Source organism: Leuciscus leuciscus (assembly GCF_965113295.1).
Source record: "Leuciscus leuciscus genome assembly, chromosome: 7".
NCBI lineage: Eukaryota > Metazoa > Chordata > Actinopteri > Cypriniformes > Leuciscidae > Leuciscus > Leuciscus leuciscus.
Window position 1 is genome coordinate 12378488 of NC_138731.1, and position 15546 is coordinate 12394033.

Below are 15546 nucleotides of genomic sequence, written 5' to 3' on the forward strand. Positions count from 1 at the left end.
ACATTTATCTGTTTGTGTTTAACTTCTAGCCCAGAAAAAAAGCTCAAGAAGAAAATCAAATCTTCCCGTGCAAAATGGTCCAAAGCATCCGGGTTAGTTCCAACAGAATGGGGTGGGGGAGGGTGTTCAAAAACGGGCGTGCAGTTTAAGAAAAAAAATATAATCCAATCATAGTTCCAGTTAGTATTGACTGACACTTACTTGATGTTTGAGTCTGCAGCAGTGTCTATGAGGGGTTTAGTGAGGGGGCCCAAGATGTGTCCCGGGACCCAGCCCTCCGCAGCTGGTGATTGGCTGTTCGCGGGTCGAAACACCAGGTACATGTTCTGCTGGTTTGTGGCCAGTATCTGCACTGTCTCACCCTGCGTGACACAGATCTCGTTCTCTTTCAGTGCGTTATAGTCCTGAGTCACCATCAAGGAGGACGACGTTCCGTTACAGCCCACACCGTCAAACTGCTGTAGGAAAGACACACACACACGCACACAAAAAAGACATATATGGTTAAAACACTTAATATGTCAACCAAACCTTAATCTTCAGTAGTTAAGAACACTAACGCATCTTTTAAAGGATGCTTAGGTTATGGAGTTGTGTAATGCAAAGCACATGCTGAATGTTCAGTGGGTTGTTTCTCAAATGTCAAGGATGACAAGCTTCCCACTGAGGGACAGTACGTTTCTAGACACTGGACAACAGTGCGTGTGTCAGTAATACTGATGATGGGACTATGGAAACTATGATTATCCCGGATCCTGTCAAACACTTTCACTTTAACCTCTATGAGGTGTGAAATGCCATGAATTGTGATTTATATTACTGCGTGAAGTCAACATGAAATAGTATTTGCAGGCCATTTTCACAATCTAATTTCATGAATATTTCAAAAGTCTATTTTGACAGTGAGTGGGGGTGTAACATGAGGACGTTTGCATGCGTTTCATTTTTAAGAAGACTTTTTGTCCTCGTAAAACTAATCAAAATGTCATAACTGTATCTTCTCTCTGGTGACCAACGCAGGATTTTTCCAATCTGGCAAGCTGGTTTTGATAATCCGTTACACTTGGATGTGCGTCACAATACGCAAGAAAAGATCTGTCGCTACTTCCAATTCGACTTGTTTTATTTACACTTTCGACTAGTGAACTGTTGCGATTTAAAAAATCTTTTTGACAACACTTGTGTGCTGATGGGAATGTGTACAATGGAGGTTTCTTTCAGCGGGCAAATGTCCTATCAAGTAAGCTGTCAAAATGGGCCAATGGACGGTGATGGTCCCTTAGCATCATTTTGGAATATGTGACTAATAAAAGGGTCGCTAGAGTAGACGCTCTTGTGTACTCTGCGAATCAACTGACATCCAAAAATAGTGGATGAGTCAGGAAAATATTCTTATATAGACACGTAGGGATTTGTGTTTCAACAAATGCAAAGTTTAAAAATATTCCCAGAGCACGCTGAAACATCTACAGTACGTTAGAGTGAGTTTGGTCATTTCTGCAAATGTGCATGTAAACCTCACTCCCCTGGCCTCATAGGACGCACTGGCGACTGAAGCTAGCGACTGCGGTCTTTAGCGTCCTTGTTAGCGCCTGTCTCCCATACTGGAGACGTCAGTTCGAGTCCCGCTCTGGGGTGCGTTTCCCAAAAGCATTGTTAGCCAACTATGTTCGCAAGTTCCGTTGTTATCAGCATAGTTCAACGAGTCGGTGTTTCCCGAAAACATAGTTCTAATGACCAAAACGAGCAAAACATCTAGCATTAATTCAATCTCAAACAGATTCATTAAAAGTAGTTATTACTCCATCACCTGCGTGACATCATTAACCAACGTGGTTGAACGACCAGTTTGCGACAGTATGGTCTCAGGAAACAGTCGTAACTAGCTAGTTGATTTCTTCAACGATGCATCGTACTATGGTAGTTAAGCAGCAAGTTAAGTTGTTGTACAGAAAACACACTCCTGAGCGGGTCGCGTAGGAGAGGTTACATTTGGTGCCGTGACCCGGGTGGGAGTGAGGTTTTGGGAGGGGAGTGTATCGTAGGCCGGTTAGAGTTGTGCGTGTAAGCCTCACTCCCCTGGTCTCATAAGGCGCGCTAGCGACTGACGCTAGAGGCTGTGGTCTTTAGCGTCCTTGTTAGAACACCCACCTCCCATGCCGGAGACGCCAGTTTGAATTCAGCTCGGAGATTCATGAGCCACTATCAACTCTAGCGTGCACATGTTTAATGTTAGCAGAGGTGCTGTGTCCTCACCCTTTGGTATCTGTCCGAGTCGTGGCACGGACCACCGTTGGAGGTAGATAGCTTTATCGGGGTGGAGCTCCGTCCAGACAGAGAGGGTTTCTCTGCTCCGAGTGACACAGTGGAGCTGGGCCTGGGACCCACTCGCCCACTGCTGGAGGAGTTTCGGGTCAGAGATTGAGAGCCGCTGCGCTCCTTCTGATACTCGATGGGTGACTGCAGAGCTGTAGAAACAGTAGATAGATGCAGCAATGGTTTCAATAGCTCAACATGAGGAGAGTTCAACAACACATTTACGATTCACATGGACGTTGCATCTTCTTACCTGACAAGAAGTTGCTCTGTAAGTCTAGTAGATCGGTGATATGCTGAACCCAGACCTGTTTTATGTCCGTGTTTGCCGCTTGCAGGGTAAAACGTTCAGATGACCCACGACACCACAGCACAAACTTACACGGATCGTTTTCAACATGCTCTTCCAGGCCGAGGAGGTTCACCTGCACACACACAAGTCAGTTTCACACCTGGCTTCAGCTGCCAAGATACCAGCATTGTCATTTTCAGAACTTCCAAATACTATATCCCAAAGTTTAATTAAGTTTCAACACAAACGCTTAGCATATGCATACATCCAAATGCACTGCCTTTCAAAGTATACTCCATTTGAAATATGCAAAACACAAGCGCTCGGCACATGTGCACGAGTCACGACTAAGTTTCATCTTTGTTCAGTGTCTGTGCTATTTTTAATGACCAATAAAAATGTCTTTTTACTTTAATCTCCAGTTGAGGGTATCTCTTAGGGCCAAGATATACTCACGTCAAAGTTATTTTTTGTTCTTCGCTTAGGGGTAAAAATAACTCTAGTGGGAGCGGTGTTTAGGTGAATATGTAATGTTATGGGCTGAAAAGATTTCCATGTCAAAGAAGGCAGAGCAACATACAGAGCAACATACCTATTACATAACAAACCAATAGTAGGTCGAAGGTGTTTTCCAGTCTTTAGAAATCTGATTTGAACTCCTGAAATGAACTCCAAACAAACTTAATTTGGCCTGATTTAGTTTGAAATGACTTCACACCAGTTTGTCTTCAATTTCTCTCGAAGTATACTGGGTCCTTTAACATAGGATCATTTTATCCAATCCAACTCGCAACAGCACTCATGGAAAGAATATGTATTTTTGTTTGTTTGGTAATGTATTTGCAGTCCGTGTAATAACTTAATTGAACACGGAGAGAAATACAGTACTCTTGAAAAACTAACATGTATAATTAATTATTGAGTAATGATCATCTTACAATGTTTTAAGGGGCATTTGTTGTGTCTGTGTATGTGTCACCTTGCTAAACCCATTCATCATTTGCTCATGGAAACATGTGAATAAAGATGTAATTATATGGTACTGTATTTGCACTTGCAAGTGTCCAATAAACAACTAATTAGAAAAAACTATACTGCATGTATACTGTGCAGATGATAACATTTGCTTCGCAAGCATTGTACACATACCCTAGCATACACGTAATAAACTTTGGGCTTAAAATAACAGTGAACAAACTCCATGACTAACAGTTGCGCAGTTACCTTGATGCTCTTTTTAAACTGGTATCCTGGTATGGACGAGCCTTTTCGTAAGAGCTCGCTGAAGATGACGATCTGTTCAAACAGGAACACCCTGCGCTCTTTACTGCGGGACAGGACGCCAGAATCCTGCTCCGTCACAAAAAACGTCTCCTGCTGCAAGAGCTTTCCCTGACTCGTCAACTTCCCCTGAAACATACAAACTCATCAGTCTGGGATAGTTAAGGTTTCAATGAACTCACTAGTTTTAAATATTCTCATAACATGAGCCGAATGGAATGAAAAACTTGATCAACATGATTGATATTCAAAATGGTTAGCAAGCGCTGCTTTGTTTATGGTTTGTATATCTGCAGTCCTAGTTTCGGATTTCCTTTGTGAATGATTAAAATAGACTATTGATCCCTGCTGGTTATTTCCTGACACGCAAGCGCAGAACACACGTGCTAGTTGACAGACGCCAGTAGTCATTTTGGTGTGTTCAAGCGCAGCTTTTTGGTTCAGACTCAGCCGACGAGAGACGACAACACAGTCAGCTTTCGTCGCCTCTACTTCTTTGACGTTGGCTTGGTGTGTCCTGGGCTTTAGGTTGCTGCTGCTTCTGATTACTTTTAGAGGGAAAAGCTGCCCATAACTGCTGGTCCAGGATCAGTTTTCTCCATAATAGTTCTGCACGCTCACAAATCCTCTCATTATAACAAACGATGTGTAGACACAATGTAAATAAAATTGTGTAGTGTAGACCGCTACATTGATTATAACGAAACTTTGTGAGATTGCAATGAACTGAGAGGAGTGACAGCTTTTTAGTGATTATAAAGGGGAGCGATCTTTGTCATGCCAAATTGCTTGCATTTCTGTTCAAATTAACAGTAGTTTGTGAATGTAGATGCTTTAATAACAAATATTTTATCGGGACCGTTTATGTTGGGATGTGTAGGTGGTGGCTATACAACACGTAATTTGAAACTATTTCATGGAAAAATCCGTCCTGCGCAGGTCTCTAGTTCACCCAAAAATGAAGATTCTGTCATTATTTACTCACCCTTACGTAGTTCCAAACCCATTGGACTTTCGTACATCTACGTACCAAAAATATGTGGATAAGATAAACCTGAGAGATTACTGTCCCTCCTCTGAAAGTCTGTTCCACCAAAACTTTGATGCTTTAAAAAGTTCATAAAGACATTGTAAAAGTGGATCCATATGAATTGAGCAGTTATGATAAATGAAATCTCAACCATTCTTGCTTGACGAACAAGAACAAAGCTCATTGGTTTTTCTTGCGGAAACTCAAACATGCATGTTATGAGCAAGCATGTTTGAGCTTCTATTTACCATATTTGATGAGCTCTATGTATGTGCCAAATCTTGACAATCAAACTTCTCAGGTTTAATTAAAATATCTTCATTTGTTTTTTAAAGATGAACGAAAGTCTTATGGTTAGGAACAACATGAGGGTGAGTAATTGACGACAGAAGAACACCCCTTAATCACAGTAAAATAACTGTAAGCTTGGACAATGTCTTTCAGAAAACTGTTGTTTGATGAAATTTAAGAATGAGTATAGTGAAGCTGTTATCAGAATACCTCATATCCCTGCAGTCTTCCCAGATTCATCATGTCATTGCACAGCTTGGGCACCTGGGACATCAGGTCTACTGCTTTCTGTTACAGAGAAAACCAACAAAAACCTCTATGACTCTATATTCAAAAACCTCTTGAATATAAACTGTCTGCTTCAGCTTCTTTTTTTTTTTTTTACAAATATCTAAAATGCAATCACCTCATTTTATAAAAAAAAAAAAAAAAAAAAAGGTAAGTAAGCACTTTAGCTTCATTTCTTACCTCTATATCCTGACAATCCAACCCTGCCTTGATGCTGTACTTCAAGAAGTCCTTAAGCAATAAAATAAATGATATACATTAATACAACTTTATTACTGGTATCAATCGCAGCATCAAAGACTTCTTTTCTATTGTACCTTTAATAAAAGTTGGTATTTAGTAATTCTCTGAATGGGTTTAATGAGAAAATCACTGATGCCCAGTCTCGAGTTGACGTCTTGCTGAATCCCCTGTGAGCCAAAACAGACACAAGAATATAAACTTGCAATGATTAATAAAAAAAAAAAAAAAAAAATTTAGAAGCAATTGTACAGAGTGCTGCAGAAACGAGTCCGAAAACCTGGAAACAAGATTGCATTTTTTTTACTTCTGGATGCATCATCTCAAAGTCTTTGAGTTTTTGGAATGTTTTTTTGGTAAATGCTTGATATAAGGTCTGTGGTTGACACTAATGTCAATGTCACTAATTTCATGTTTATGTGTCTTGAAAAATGCGGTTGCAAACAAGTGGCTAAATGGGACTACAGAGGTTGTCAGGGACATTAAATGTCATCAAGCCGAAAAATTTATATTAATGCCAAAATGTATTGAAGATATTTCATTATGAATAAAATACAGTATAGTCCCATTCGTTGACAACTACATAAGCATTCACCACACAATCTAGATAGTCAGCTTGCTTACGATTCTGGAATTTCATTCAAATACAGGCTATTTTCGCTGTGTATAGAACATACAAAATGCTTCAAATGGTTATTTATATTTGTAAATATGCACTACTTTAATGACAAGACAAGGTGATGTACTGTATCTGTTGTGGAGAAAGCTAATGAAGAATACCAGTCATAGTTCTCCATTCCACCATGTTTAAAGTTTATGGCCCACCCAACTCGGAAACTCTGGTATCAAAATTATCTCCAAGTTTCCCAAAAGTAAATATCACATGCGAGGGTGTTCATGTCCAATTTATGACCATGGGCGTTTTCACACCTGTAGATCCTTTACTTTGTTTCAAAACAATGGTTAAAATTGTTACAATGTTGCGATTTCTTCTTGGTTGAGTTAATACGAGTCGAGTGCGAGTAAACCCTCTGATTGTGGCTTTCTTTGTAGCTGTCATTATTTTACTTTATCATTTTAGCAAGAATCAAGGCTTCGTCTGTATTGTTATGTATTTGGACAGTTCTGAAATATGTTTGTCCAACCAAATTTCAATAATGCATTTCACTTCGTCTTTGCTCCAGTTTAACCCATGATTCATTTTCGAGAGGCATTAGCAAAACAAACACTGCTGCTTTTCATGCAACGTACTGTATGTAATTACCCATCATATAAAGTGATACAGCCTGGTTCTCTGGATCTGAGTGCAGTTGCCATGTTCATGAGAAAATGGACCAGGTTCCGAAACAAACGCACCAAAGGTGTGAAAACGCCATAAAACTGGTATTTACAATAATTCTGATAGCATGTGAAGACAGCATAACTTTTGGGTTGGTCTACAAAAATATGCCATCCCTGCTGCACTCTATATTGCAGTAAAGTGGGTCTTACCTCAAAGTATGAATCGTATTCTGCAACGATGAATTCAGATTTGGGTTTGTTCTGACAGTAAACCACATACATGTGGAGCCTTCTCTCCTACACACACAGACAGAGAAAACACTTCATGAGCACATATAACCTTTATGACCTCATGACCTTTACACTGTTAGAGCATCAGACCTGATGTCAGTCACATACTTACATGTTTACTGAACAGCTCAGGCAGTTTTTCTTGATCTTCAAGACATTTCTCCAGTTCACCAACAAAAAAGCTTCATACAGCAATATTAACATAGAATTAGTTTCATTTCAGTAATATTTTCTAATAAGAGGAGCTTATGCGAGACACTTACTCTTTGTGCCAGTCGTAGATTTGGTGAATGTTTCCAAAGACGATCTTTTCTTTTCCTTTCATATGATCAGGAATTCCTTTCTCCTCTATTCTCTTCATAAACCCCTGTAGAAAATCATTTCATATTCATATGAGTCACCACCCAAAACACACAAAGTTGATAAAAGCAACAGTAATTCACATGTCCGTCTACAGCGGCTGTAAATTATGATAAATGAACACTGTGATGATTGCACATATCCGATCAAGTAAATACTGAAACACTGATGATGTAATGAAAATGCAAATGAGAAATAAGGAATATGCAAATGGTTTTGATATGTTCAGACAGACAGAACAAAGTCAAATGAAGAAGGATAAACGACACTAGAGTGCTTTAAGATGATATTTTCATGCTAAAGCCAAAGTATACCTTTAGTCACAGCACTGTATTATTACGGTGTGTTATACTGTGATGTTCTTACCTCAACCACGATACCCAAATCTTTCACGTAGTCTTTTTCTGTCTGGATTAATTCATTCAGAACAAACCTACAAAAAATAAATAAAAAAATAGTTATTAAAGATTTTTGAACAATAACAAAACAACTAATCTAAAAAATATGTGTCAGGTAAAGGCACATCACACTTCCCTTTTGAGGGTGTTACAGAACGATAGAGAAAATTTGAATAAAAAGATAAAATGCCTACAACGGATGAACTTCCCCATAAATACCATGGATCTTTAATGAGAGCCTTATCATTCAGAGAGATGCTTTCTCAATACTTCCTGCTACACTGAACCCAGCTCTCGTGGCTCTAAAAGACTCAACTGCCTTAGATGTAACCAGAGTTTTTGCCCCATTAAAACCACTAACATTAGTCACAGTAGGGAAAAAAAATATATTTTTTGCACTGGTGATTGATTGACTGACTGACTGACTCATTCATTCGTTTGTTTCATGACGGAACTTCCCGAACATACAAAACAATGCTGTGTTCTGAGCTAAATGCGCTCGTTGTCAGGTGTGTGCTTAGCTACATATGATTTTTGACCAGCTAAGAGTTTATAAAATGATTAAAGGAGTCAAAACAGCATCAGGAATCCCTCTGTCACACACACAACTGAAGATCTGCTGTGAGGAGACGCGGTTCTGATGCCTGAACCAAACTGTAATGGGCAACATCACGACTATGATGAGAAAAAAACAGGTATGCTTGAGCACTCTGTCCTTTTCTTGTGACATCATGTCCTGTTTTTGGTTTGTTTACATGTCTTTGGTCTGTGTTGCACTCGAACCGCACCAGAGATTGTTTGGAAGCGGACAGAGACCCATCTTTTCAGCGTTCTCGGTCCTCTTGTTTGGTGCACACCAGGGTTCATTTTAATCGAACCAAACATGCCAAGTGTGAATACACCCTTAATAATTAACACGATTAATTTTTCCCTACAAAAGCATTTTAAAACATGTAAAATGCAATGCCGGGAGTTCTGTGCAGACTTTAGGGCTTTAGTTAACCTGGATCATTCTAAAAAAAAAAAAATTGTAAATGGGGTTATCTTGCTTCACATTTCACACTGCTCATAATTTACCCGGGGTTAACAATCAATCCTGGGTATTAATAAACTGCCTTTTCACACTACATTCCTAAACTCTGGGTTAATATTCTTATTTGCATATTTGCTGTTTCATTGTCATTGATTGGATGAACGCTGAACAGGATCTATTTATATAAAGGCTCTGGCATTGTGCATCCTCATATTATATATTGTCAACTGTGTGTATTATCAAGTTTATCCTGAATTGAATGAAATACAATAGTCAACATTTGAAGTGGATAAAACAAGTTCATCAAAGTTGTCCTAAGACAAGAACTGGCATTGCTCAAAAATCATGTATCACTTTGATGAAAGGTTTTGATCCACTTCAAATGCTGACTACTAAAGTAAGAATGCAACAGTCTCTTCTTCACTCCAATTTTATGTCACCATATGTAATTTATCCCCTCAAACGCTGAAACTACCATTTTATTCAATGACAGTCCAAAGCACATGAATATGAGGCACGTGATTGGCTGCCGGTTGCTAAGCATCGTGACATTCTAACACCACTTCATTTCACTCTCTACATGTTTGGCACGACAATAACAGCACAAAAGTGGTAGTCAGCAGCTCCAGAGCAGGGTTAGGGCTAATCCCACTTCTAAATGACAAGTGTGAAAAGTACCAGAGGTTAAAAGAGGGGTTTAGAACGACAATAATCTGGGGTTAAGCGCAGTGTGAAAAGCCCTTTTGAGTAAGAACACATGAGTTATATAATGGCTTAAAGCCAATCTGGAAGCCCAACTATATCAATTAAAAAAGAATGAAAAGAAATATTTAAAACTATCAAACAAATAAATAAAGGGGGAATTTTACATTACATTAGCAGCAGGAACTAGACCCCACAAACACCAGTGATTTGGCCACTGTGACCTGGAATCAGACCTGTAATGTTTTGTGGATTTACTCCAAGCACAACCCAAGAGTGTAGAGCGTGTGTCTCTTACATTCGTCCACGCAGTGCTTTGGCTTTCTGCTCCAGCTCAGGGTTTCTGGGTGGCAAGGGGCTTTGCTCCGCTGGGTTCACGGAACTGAATCCTGGGTATGATCCTGGCTCCAGCGTCTACAGACAAACACAATTACAAGAGACTCCAGTCAGTTTGACAGTCTGTATATGGAAATGCCAGGCCTGATGTGGGAGAACAAACACAGCAATTGAACGGTTTATGTGTGACACGGCCCTAAACTTCATCACCATCAGAGCTGCTCAAGAGATTCAGAGGGGAGAAAAGCACCACTCCAGCCCACAGAGTGAGCCATGATATCCAGCACTTTGGCAAGTTTGGAAGGCTTTTATTACTTCATTACCATAAAAAAAGCCACTCATGCCAGCCTTCTATTTTTCTGCCGCTGCCTCAGAAGACGCAGTAGTTCAGCGCGGCGGCTACACGTCATGTTGTAAATAAGACAAGAATATTCCGATCAGAGCCAGACTGAAACGCATTTCCAGATATGTGATTTGCATTGGATTTTTTAAACCACATTAAATTTTTTAGAATACCTCTAAAACAGGTTCCAGATCAAGTTCTGGATGTGCTCGATCCACATTTGTGCTGTGGAGCAAATTAAAGGAATAATTTGTGTGCAAAACAAGTCAATCAATAGCATTTGTGACATAATGGGGACCAATTATTATTTTTTACCATATCCCTCAGGTTTATTTTATTTTTTATATTATATATATATATATATAACATATTTTAACATTAACAAAGAAAAAGAGGAACAAGTTGAAATACATTTTTGCAGTAAATCAACAATATGCAACAAATGCTGTCGATTGAGCTTAACTTGTACTGAACTAGGAATATTCCCTGATAAAAATAACTAAAAACACACAGGTGTGGACAAACAATATAATCTAATAATCTCATAGCCTAACATGTGACCCAATCAAACCCTAATGTGATTTCTCTGTACATCCGTTTCAGAATCCATCGGAAAGTAGGGACATTTTATACATACAGCAGCTTTAAAGGGAACTGAATCTTTGAGTAGATCAAACTGATGTCCAATGACAGAAACATGCTCTTAAACACAATGACAGCACGACACAGCACAGATTAGCATGTTAACAACCAAACCAAATGAGGTCAAGTGCAGAAATATTAAAACAATAAACAAAAGAAATTACAGCACATTCACGTTTTATTGGTGCATGTGAGACTAATGCAGATGATCTCAGTACGCTCAAGAGTTAGTGATTGTCTTAGAGCAAGAGAAAACAGAAAGGAAAAGAGGAAAACCAGGAGGTTAGTGGATCGAATCATCCTGCTTGTGCCAGGATGGGTTCAGTGTCACACTTACCATCTTAGTTTTGACCAGTTTTTCTATAGCACTGACAAGCTCAGCAGCGCTGGGGACATCAGCCGAGCTCTGCCGTGAAGCCATCAGCACAGAAGACTACATGACAGCAGGAGGACAGGAGGACAGGAGGAGAGAGACATTAGCAGGAGGAAACAACACAAGTAGAACAGGAGAGGGAGTGCTCGGGATAAGCCAGTTTATCAAGCTTTGCTTTGGGGAGAAGAGAAGCAAAGGCCGTGCCAATCTCACACCCGAACATGCCAAACATTTCACCTCCAAGTCAAAAGGAAAAACTAAATATTAGATTTTGCTTTAAGAAAACGGGGCCTACTTTTATGACCATTGAAATTGTTTCATGGTGACATTATGTTCAGGACAATTAATAGTTTCTCCCCAAATGCTCATTGATGTAACAGGTAACAAGATGTTATGTATATCATTTGAATATCATGATTTATTGCATACATTACTGTTCAAAAGTTTGGGGTTTGTAAGATTGTTTTTATTTTCACCAAGGTTGCATTTATTTGATCAAAGATACAGTAAATACAGTAGTATTTTGACATTTTCTTACTATTTAAATGAACTGTTTTCTATTGCAATATATTTTAAACTGTAATTTATTCCTGTGATCATCATTACTCCAGTCTTCAGTGTACATGATCCTTCAGAAATCATTCTGATTTGCTGATTTGATGCCCAAGAAACATTTCTTGTTACTATTTTATTATATTATATTATTCCTTACTATTACTGTTGAAACCAATTTTGCTGCTTAATATTTTTTGTGGATTCTTTGAAGAATACAAAGTTCAAAAGAACAGCATTTATTTGAAATAAATAATCTTAAATGCCTTTACTGTCACTTTTGTTAGATTTAATGCAAACGTTCTGAATAAAAATGATGATTTCTTTAAAAAATAAAATTAAAAAATAAATAAATACTGACCCCAAAAATTTAAGTAAAAAACTTAAAGTAATGGATTATAGTTCAGATCATTTAATAATAATGGTGATGATAATAATAGTGCTTAATTGTCATAATAATCAATGTTACAATGAATAATAATAATAATGTCTTCAGTTTCTTTATGAATAAAAAAAAAAAAAAATCCTTTTGGTTTTAGGGGAAAAAGGCATGAACATGTTATTTGTGAGATTCACCCTGTCCGCCAGCTTTGGGTTGTAAACACATTACCACTGCAGTCCCAAGGCACAGCGTGTAAAACAGCCACAGTTGACTGGAACAGTAAAAGTTTCACAATTTAAGCTTCATTGAAACAATAGGGTGGATTTGTGGTTAGTTGACTGAGACAGGGAGCCTCCACCCGAGCAGTTATGGGCGACGTTCACATCAGGGAGGGAAAACTGTGTTAGTAAAGCCACTGTGTGTGGGTGTGTGTGTGTGTGTGTGTGTGTGAGAATATGGGGGAGGCAGGTGGAGATAGTTATGAACACATGATGAGTGACACAGTATTTAATGAACCTAAAGGGTTAAAGGGTTAGTTCACACAAAAATTACTCACCCTCATGTCGTTCCAAACCTGTGAGACTTTCATTCATCTTCGGAACACAAATGAAGATCTTTATAATGGAATCTGAAAGATTTCTATCCTTCCATTGACAGCTACGCAACTACCACTTTGATGCTTCAAAAAGTTAATAAAGAGATTGTAAGATTAACACATATGAATTGAGCGGTTTAGTCCATATTTTTTGAAGAGACTCGATCGCTTTAATTGAGCCTTTTATTCACATAGATACATTCAGCAACTCACACATCAGTTGTGGTAAACGGAAGCTCACATGGGAGAACCAATGAGGTTCATTCTCATGTGTTACGCAGCACATTTGAGCTTCTGCATGAACCAATGAGGTTCATTCTCATGTGTTACACAGCATGTTTGAGCTTCTGCATGGACCAATGAGGTTTATTCTTGTGTTGCGCAGCATGTTTGAGCTTCAGCAAGAACCAATAAGGTTCATTCTCGCGTTGTGCAGCATGTTTGAGCTTCTGCATGAACCAATGTGAAAAAAAGCCTAAATTCAATCTGTTCATCATATAAAGTGATCAAGTCTCTTCCGAAAATTTGTATTAAACCCCCTCAATTCATATGGACTAGTTTTACAGTCTCTTTTATGATCTGAACTTTTTAAAGTATCAGTGGTAGTTCGTTTGGACTGTCAAAGGAGGGCCAGAAATCACTCAGATTTCATGTAAAATATCTTCATATCCTCACGTGTTTTGAAGGCAAGCAGAAGTCTTAAGGATTTGGAAGTCACGAGGGTGAGTAATTAATGACTGTTTTTTTTTTTTTTTTGGGTGAACTAACCCTTTGTTAACCTCTGACATCACTCTCTCAAAGCTCCTCCCCCTCTTTACTGTCAGTGTACCTTCTCTTCCTGAGCAGAGGGGTCTTTGATGATCTCCATTGGAGGAGGGAGGGGAGTGTGCGACTCGTCCTCTGGCTCTTCCTCCCCTCCACTGTGCATTCCTGATGAAGATTTGGAGAGTGTTCCCTCTTCTTTACGCACTCTCTGAAAACACAAGAACAAGTCATTAAGCAAATTCATAGTGCATGTTAAAAGTTCTCAGACACCCCAGTTAAATTCTGTCTCACCTTGTGGAAAATAAGTTAGCTTAAATGTATTTAATGTGCAATTGTAGTGTACTTAAAATCTTAAAAGTATATTTAAAAAAAAAAACTATTTCATAATATTAAATGGAATATTATTTTATTTTATTTAAGGCATGTTATTTTATATTACATTAATAGCTTATATATTTTACATGTACAACTTCATTATCACAAATGTGTAATTACAAATATATTTAAGTAGATGGCATAAGTTTCAACAGATATTAAAGGATATTTTAATTGACCATAAATGCTTGTCAGTATATTCGGCATACACTTTAACCATATTTTAAAGATAACAGAAGTAATTAAATGGCATATAAAGATGTACTTTAAGTCCTATTACGTGGGCCAAACAATGAATTGTCAATAACATGCAATTAAGTGCTCGAAACATTACATTCAGTTCACACTTAAGTATATTCTGTTAAAGCATATTATTTCACTAATACATACAAAAAAACAACAAAAATTAAAAAATGCTAAAATGTACTTTTAAACTATCAAATGGTCAGCCATTTACAGAAATGTCTTTGATTGTCAGAGTCTAGAGTGGCTTATTTACTACAGTACAAATATATGTAACTTGCTAGAATAATTATCAGACATGAATAATACATCAAACTGTACAAATTGAGGAGATCTGTGCAATGGTTGTAAGTTTTGCATAGGTATGCACCCCTTAAAATATAGCTTATAGAACAATCATTGATAGTTGTTACTTTACAGTATATATTGAACACTGGTGTCATATTACTGAAATTTTATTCAAAAAAATGATAAAATAAAAATAAACACCACAAGACAATGAATTGCAGTGAAATTATCACCTAACAAAACCTTTTACCTGTGATGAAATCACCGTAACACACAGCCTCAAGTGGTTTATTGCTTTCTTATTTGGCTTCTATTGCACAAGTTTAAATGCTCTGAAATGATTGTTGAAGAATTTGCTGTTGCTCTGGAAGACAGCAGGCATGGTTAACATGGGCCATTGTGGTGGGGTTCACATACCCTGCTTCAAAAATACAGAGGCCCTTTTGTACCAGCACATTATATGGCACACAGCTTTAAAAAGTCAGGCTAATCATCACCCTCCGATCTGAAGGGCCATATCAGCCCTTTAATACAGCATTTATACAGCACACAGAACAAGAGGGCTACTTTTCTCTCTATGGTCATGGTTGCTTAAAAAAAAAAAAGTGATGAGGTTATTAAACCCTCTGACGTAAATCTGCTGTCCACTGTCACCACATGCTGTTAGACGAGATGTAAAATATCATCAATATCTTATGACAATGTAAAAATATTCTGAAAATAAACAAATGTAAATGGTGAACCTAAAAGACGAAAAAGGATAGAAGAAATTTTCTGGTCTGAATGTGTGAGAACTAGAGAACAAAAAAACAGTATAAATCACCATTGTATTTCAGAGAGTACTTACCA

At 38.1% G+C, this 15546-nt stretch overlaps 1 protein-coding gene across 7 annotated transcripts in view; it reads right to left on the reverse strand.

The window, feature by feature from the left end:
• The window catches only part of kalrna (kalirin RhoGEF kinase a), a 223734-nt gene that overhangs the window by 18134 nt on the left and 190054 nt on the right, over window positions 1–15546 (reverse strand). For 2 of the 7 annotated variants that reach the window (XM_082176019.1, XM_082176017.1), the window contains exons 36-49: window positions 13856–13999; window positions 11462–11557; window positions 10102–10217; window positions 8037–8103; window positions 7574–7677; window positions 7423–7492; window positions 7230–7316; window positions 5816–5908; window positions 5679–5729; window positions 5421–5498; window positions 3833–4018; window positions 2570–2741; window positions 2257–2468; window positions 202–455 (exon numbers count right to left, since the gene is read on the reverse strand). In XM_082176019.1, the coding sequence (XP_082032145.1) occupies window positions 202–455; window positions 2257–2468; window positions 2570–2741; window positions 3833–4018; window positions 5421–5498; window positions 5679–5729; window positions 5816–5908; window positions 7230–7316; window positions 7423–7492; window positions 7574–7677; window positions 8037–8103; window positions 10102–10217; window positions 11462–11557; window positions 13856–13999 (1730 nt within the window). Of the gene's footprint in view, window positions 1–201; window positions 459–2256; window positions 2469–2569; window positions 2742–3832; window positions 4019–5420; window positions 5499–5678; window positions 5730–5815; window positions 5909–7229; window positions 7317–7422; window positions 7493–7573; window positions 7678–8036; window positions 8104–10101; window positions 10218–11461; window positions 11558–13855; window positions 14000–15546 lie in introns of all 7 variants that reach the window. The other 5 variants (XM_082176018.1, XM_082176016.1, XM_082176021.1 and 2 more) reach the window with 3 other exon arrangements.